At 39.6% G+C, this 6,907-nt stretch overlaps 1 protein-coding gene across 4 annotated transcripts in view; it reads left to right on the forward strand.

Moving 5' to 3' along the window:
• znf451 (zinc finger protein 451) overlaps nucleotides 1-6,693 on the forward strand; it is an 84,457-nt gene extending 77,764 nt beyond the window's left edge. For 3 of the 4 annotated variants that reach the window (XM_043681314.2, XM_043681324.2, XM_043681340.2), the window contains exons 13-15: nucleotides 2,146-2,332; nucleotides 4,985-5,071; nucleotides 5,854-6,693. In XM_043681314.2, the coding sequence (XP_043537249.2) occupies nucleotides 2,146-2,332; nucleotides 4,985-5,071; nucleotides 5,854-5,900 (321 nt within the window). In that variant the 3' untranslated portion in view covers nucleotides 5,901-6,693. Of the gene's footprint in view, nucleotides 1-2,145; nucleotides 2,333-4,984; nucleotides 5,072-5,853 lie in introns of those variants that run through there. The other variant, XM_087979299.1, reaches the window with a different exon arrangement.
• The last annotated feature ends 214 nt before the right edge of the window (nucleotides 6,694-6,907 follow it).

The following is a 6,907-nucleotide window of genomic DNA, read 5'->3' on the forward strand; positions in this document are numbered from 1 at the left end:
CATTTAACCATTTGAATCTGTTCCGCCATTCATTGTGTTCTTACTTGCTTTTCCTGAAGAAGGGCTCATGCCCGAAACGTCAATTCTCCTGCTCCTTGGATGCTGCCAGACCTGCTGCGCTTTTCCAACAACACATTTTCAGCTTACTTGCTTTTCAGCCTAACTCCATATATCTGCTTTTGTCCCCTAAGTCCATGCAAGGGGTCACATAGACACCTGGAGGTCAAAACGTTCCAATTGTTTAAGAAAATTAAGGACAGTTAGCCATAGTCCATAAAGGGCCATGGGCATCTCTCTCCATTATAAAATAGACAACTGGTGGTATGTAACTGGAAGGAAACTCCTCCAGAAGGCTCCATGAACTGTTATTGAGTTGAACTCTCACCACTGGCATTTCTCTGCATCACACTTTAGCCACCTGAGCTAACTGAGCAATGGGGGAAGGGAGGCAAGTGCAGCTCACTTCCTGAATGCACGAATTAAATTACCTACCTCGCCTATCATTGTGCCATAATCTTTGAAACAGTTGCCATGAATGTTTGGCATTGCTTCTGTCACTGCATTGTGTAATCATCAACTAAAAAACAAAACTATTCCCATTGCATTGACCACCCACATTTGTACTGGAAGCACTAACACTTGACACAATCCAATAAGTAGTTCTCCATTTTTAAAAAGCTTTGTGGTTTTAAAGAAAGCCTTACATTTAGATAATAGTTTTTATGACCATGGGACATATCAAAGTGATTTACAGCCAGTGAAGTATATTGGAAGCATATTCAAAAATTGTTGTAATGTAGGAAAAGGCAGTATTGGTCCTCAAGCTGTTCCAGTCAGTTGTTCACACCTCACTAAGGTGGAAGTAGCCTAATGGTGAGCAGCAGGAAGAATCTGGCTAGCACTTAGTGTGATTTACTATTCTCTTTAAGAAAAAACAATTTGAACCCCTAGTTTTGATTTTACTGCATCTGACAAACAAATTGCATGACCATGATGGAGACCACCTTCAAGGTTGTTATATGTAACTCAATCCAGGGGAAACTTGACCTGCCACAGGAGGTACATTGAGAGCAATGGCAGATACCGAAGATCTAATTTGGATAATCATTTCAGAAAGTTGGTCGACCATTTATTTGCTGAACCCTTTTTTCATGGTGGTTCAGTGATTAGCACTGCTGTGTCTCAGCGCCAGGGTTTCCGGTTTGATTCCACCATCAGGTGGAGTCTGCACGTTGTTCCTGTGTCTACATGGGTTTCCTCCTCATGCTTCAGTTTCCTCACACGGTAGAAAGATATGCAGGTTAGGTGGATTGGCCATATTCAATTTCCCATAGTATTCAGGGAGGTGGATTAACGCTGGGAAATGCAAGGTTACAGGGATAGGGGAGGTAGTGGTCCTGGATGGGATGCTCTTCACAAGGTTGGTATGGTCTCGACGGGCTGAGTGGTCTCCTTCTGCTCTGTAGGGAACCTATGAAATCTCAAATAACCAATGTTCTGTTTTGCTTCTGTCAATATTAATAACCAGTAGGGAGAAAGGCAAACAGAAATCACAGAATCGTACAGCACTAAAGAAGACTATTTGACCCATTGTGTCTGAGCTTACCTTCTGCCACTTTAACTTTATTAACTGTCAAGGCCCCTCTAAATACCACTTAATCTTTCTGCTATAAAGTGAACAAGCCCTAGCCTCTTCAGTCGCTGTATAACAGACTTGCCTTATTCCTTACACCATTTTAGTAAATCTGTGCCCTCTCAAAGCCTTTGCATTCTTCCTAAATTGTGCCTGGAATTAGTCACAATATAGCATCTGACTCCAAACCACTGATTTATAAATGTTTTGCTTAGTTCCTTCATTTTGTATTCTGTGTCACCATTTGTAAACTTGGAAATACTGTAGTTTTTGGCTTCCTCAACTTCTGTATCTTCAAAGATTTATGTATCTGAATTCTCAGGTATTTTTCCCAGGCATCCTTTACTATTGTACCCATTAAATGATATCATTGAGGAATAGACGGTTTGAACTTCTAACAAATGATAGACAGTTAACATTTTTTTGTCTCTCTCTTTTTTCCAACTCCTCCTTCCTTTTGTGACCTTCCCTCCTCCTCTATCCTTGTGTCACCTTCACCCCTAATTTTACAGGCTGGCCGTATGGATGAGCAATTGCCAAAGCATATCCCTTTCACCGTACTGTCTGGAGACAAGGGCTTCGAGGAACTGAAGAATCAGTTGAAGAAAACGATGCGTCCTGGCCACGTTCTGAATCCCCACCAGATGGAAGGGGAGCTGATGTGTGCCTTACTGAATAGTATATCAGATATTGGGAAAGGTGGGGCTGAAGCAATAAGATAATTGAAAAAAAAGGTTAAATCCCATGACACTGCTTATCTGGAATAAATGCGTCTATGACTCCTACATTGATACTAGATGTAATTCTTTACTTTGGCTACCATAGCATTTTTGAGATACTTTTCTGAAGTTGTTAAAGTGTAGCTGTCAGTGAGAATTTCTCCATTTGGCTGTTTAGTTAGAAAGTTGCCACCAAACTAATAGCACAAACAAAAGCAAACTACACCAGTGACTGCCAGAAATCTGACATAAAGACAAAATGCTGGAAATACTCAATACTTCTTGCAGAATCTGTAGCGAGGGCAAAGGAGACGTAATGTTTCTCGTCAATAACAGGTTCTAAGTAAGACCAAAAAGAGAGAAGTGTGTGTTCAAGAGAGCAGGAGTGATTAAAGGAAACCGGGGGGACAGTTCAAGGCATGGTTAATTGACAGTTGCATGAAGACTTCAACTTTGTAGATGAGTAAAATAATGAAAACTAAATTTCAACTTTTTTTTAACTATAAATTGGGAATCTACACTTCCTTATTAACGAATTTAAAAGGCGAATAGAAATTTGGACCTTTGGAAATAGCCACAGGATCCTTACGGTACTTAAGGCAGTGACAAAGTGGTCATTTCACTGGGTTGGTAATCCAGAGCCTCAAGAATACTATCATATACATGTCCAGTTCCAGGAATATGTTCTGGAAGTCCCATGGAAGACAGTGAAATTTGAATTCAATTTTTTTTTTAAATTTGGAATAAAGAAAAACTAACCTAATGATGACTATTTAACCACTTTCAATTCTCATAAAAATTTGTCTTCTTCACTAATGTCCTTTGGGAATGGGAATCTACTGTTCTAACCTACTCTGGTCATCAACAATGTGATTCACAACAATGTGGTTAACTTTGGATTATCAAACACCTAACTAATTTAATCTCAAGTTCCTCTGATCATTCAGTGAGTAGCCATGCATGTTCCAGGTTTTTATTTATTCATTCATGGGATATGGATGTTGCTGGCCAGCATTTATTGCCCATCCCCAGTTTCCTAGAATGTTATAAAGAGTTAACCACATTGCTATTGGTCTGGAGTCATATGTAGGCCAGAGCAGGTAAGAATTGCAGATTTCAAACAGTTCTCCAGTTTCCTTTTGAAAGTTGCTATTGAATATCCTTCCACACCTTTTTTAGGCAACATATCCCAGATTATCATAACTCACTGAATAAAATAAATTTGAAAAGATTACAGAGGCCTTTTTTTAAAAATTCCTCTCAAATTTGACCCTTCTCTGACTGATGTCACCTATCTTCTCGGCAGTGGGAATTTGTCATTCCTTCTTTACTCTTGTGATCTCTCGGATAATTATTCAACACCTTTGCTACTATTCTGCACACAGGAGAATAATTCGATCTTCTCCAGACTCTCCAAGTAACACAAAGTATGCTGTTCGTTCTTTAGGGTAAGAATGATTGAGGTCATCATCTGAGGGCTTACTAGGGTTCTAGTCGGTATGAAGATGATTGCGAAGGCTAATCTGCACCCACAAGATTCTGCAGATACCAGAATACGAGAGACAGTTGAGTTTTGGACAAGGTGCTAGACCTCTCCTTGCATTTTCTCTCTGTCCCTGATGAGGACCTGGCTTCAAAGGGGTCATTATCAAAATTCCTAAGCAAAGCGTTTTGAGATCCTTGTTCTTTGAGCCATCATTAAAATATACCCAGTACATGCAATAGTTGATTTATTTTGAGAAGGAAGTGTAAGGCATTCTGACTACATGGTCAGCCTGCCATACTTGTGACTGAGTGTTAGGAATGCTTGCGATGCCACCTCAGGTGAGAACGTGTGTCTGCTCCTTTGTCCTGCCATCAAATCTTCAAAAGCTTCCAAAAAGAATTCAAATGAAAGTTGTTGAGCTAATTAGCCTGATTGTACTACACAGTCCATGTCTTCTGTGTGTAGAATGGGAGATCTTTCAGCTTGGTGGGCAAACTTGCTATCATTTTTTTCCACACTGATATTCCTTCTGCTGAAGGCTACACTTGCTTTGGTAACTATCTTATATGAGTTCTTGCATATGATTGCACAACAATACAAGACAGCTCTTGAGAACATGTTGTACATTCTCTCAAAGGCTGCCTAATGGAACATTGTATTATCTTGAGCATTAAATTGCCCAAAGGCCATGTTCCAATAACTTTGAGCAACCCATTCCAAAATATAAGCACTTTGTTTTTCTTCTTTTCTTTCAAATCCTGGTAGAGTGTGATTCCAGACTTGGTCGGCTATAAATTGTAGTGCAGACATATTTGAATTATCTGGTTCAAGTGGGGTAAGGGCTAATAGTGGCCTAAATAAGCACGAGAAGCCTGGTCTATCGTAAAATATATGTAATGCTGAAAGGCCAGCAATTAAAGGAACTGAAAAGGGAGCAATTGAACACGACTTGCAGTGATGTGGAGTTGCTCTTGAAACCGATGGGCATTAGTTCAACCATGTCGGAATTCTGATCTACTGACTGAGCCTGAGCAAGCAGCTGGATGTTTGTAACTGTCTGTTAGACATTAAACACTTTTGGTTCCTCTTTGACCTCCAGGCCATGGCAGATGCATTGTTAACTTTGTTTTCTCTCTTGGGCTCCAGACAGTGATGATGAAGATGAAGTCCTCCAAAAAACGCTGGTATTGAGTTTGCAGGAGTCTATGGAAAAGCAGAAAACAACTCAAGAAGGTGCTCTTTCTGTCTTTGTAATCTATCACTTTTATTTGAGAAATTCTTTACTGAACTTAATGATCTTGGGTCTAGTTGATGGCTCTTGGAGTTCAAGCTCCAAACCAGAACTTAAGAAGGACAAAAGATGACGTTTATCAAAGATAAATAAACTAAAAGGGGAAAACAAGTGAATGGTTGCTGATTCTTTTGCAGGAAAGCAAAAAAAAAAATTTTTCCAGTTTGGTGGTGAAACTTTGCAAGTTGAGTTGAGGAAGTATTTGCTATTGGTTCGGCCCTAGTTGGAATATTGTCAGACTTTGGACACCGCACTTTACCCAAGGTTGTCAAGGCCTTGGAGAGGTGCTGAAGAAATGTGTAAAAATAGTAACGGGAATGTGGAGTGGAACAGTTTGTGTGAAGGACAATAAACTGGAATTGTGCATTATGATAGAGGTGACAGAAATTGTGAAGGGTCTTGCCAGGATAAATATTAGTGGGCACAGAACACAGATTTAAGGTAATTGGCAACAAAAAAAGAGCAGCAATTTGTCTTAATTATAATCTGGAATACACCGTCTGAAAGGGCAGTGGAAGCAAATTTCATTTTTTAAAAGAGAATTGGATAAATACTTGAAAAGGGAGTGGTTTGCATGGCTATGTGTAAAGAGCAAGGCAGAGATATTCCAAAGAGCTTACACAGGCATTGTGAGCCGAATGGCATCCCCCTGTGCTGTAGAGTTCTAAACAATAATTCTATTTCAGCCAAAGAATAAAGTTTGTTATGTCTGTTATTTGTTCAGATGCTATTATCGAAGAAGCCATTTTGCGGAGCTTAGAAGAACAATGATTAAGGAGCCGTGATGGAATGGAGGAGTGAAACCCAAACCCCAGTCATCCAGATCAGCAAGAGTGCAGCGATGACAAACAAACCATGAGGAACAGAAGTAAACATGTTTTAGCATTCCTCCTAAGATGGAGAGCTGCCTTTCTTTTCCCGACCTCTCTGCAACTGGGAAGAAAGATTGCTCTTTCATAGCCCCTGAAAAGATTGAGGACAAGATACCTTTTGCTTGGTGGGAGAATGAGAACCTGCAGATGAGGCAGAGCGAGCACAAGGTTAAAGTGTCTGGGTTGCAATGGCACTTTATGCAGGTCGCTTGTTCCAACACAAGAAGTGAACAGTGAGAGGCTTAATCTGACAGTAAGTTTTTCATGTCCTATCATGGGCACCCTTAAGAATGCCATAGCAACTAAGCATGATCATCACTTGCGGGTACAGTAGAGAATATCTACACATGCAGAGAGGAATAAGCATGATTTATTCAGGAATACAGCCAATACAGGGGAGCTCAACAACAAGTGTTTAATCTAACAAACCTGGCTACATTTTATTTTCCAATATATTTGTCAAATAACAGCTTCACAAAATAGAGCAGTTTTTGAAAGTATATTACAAATGTGTAAACATGAAAATAATTGTTTTTTTAAAAAGGGTTGTTGTAAATTGTGTAATGTGAAAGGTTTGGAAATGAAGCAGGGAGAGCAAAGCAGTAAATTCCTGGATTGGAATGTTGGTGTTACAAATTAACAAGTTGTAAATTTAAATGTAACTTTCAATAAAGGATTCTAAATGCTCGAGATCCAGTTAATTGTATGGTTTCTAATCCAAAGAGAAACTGAAAAACTCAGTAGCTGATGCAGACATGTTGCACTAACAAGCAAAGCACAGATTAGTGCTGATCTGACAAACAGGGCAGTAACAACTCTAACACAAACAGTTCTCCATTTCCCATCATGATAGGCACCTGTTAGAATACCATAACAACTAAGCATGATTGGTACTTAGGGCTTAGT

This window comes from Chiloscyllium plagiosum, unplaced genomic scaffold (assembly GCF_037043375.1).
Source record: "Chiloscyllium plagiosum isolate Xiang-an unplaced genomic scaffold, Cpla_swu_hap1 HiC_scaffold_3, whole genome shotgun sequence".
Taxonomy (NCBI): domain Eukaryota; kingdom Metazoa; phylum Chordata; class Chondrichthyes; order Orectolobiformes; family Hemiscylliidae; genus Chiloscyllium; species Chiloscyllium plagiosum.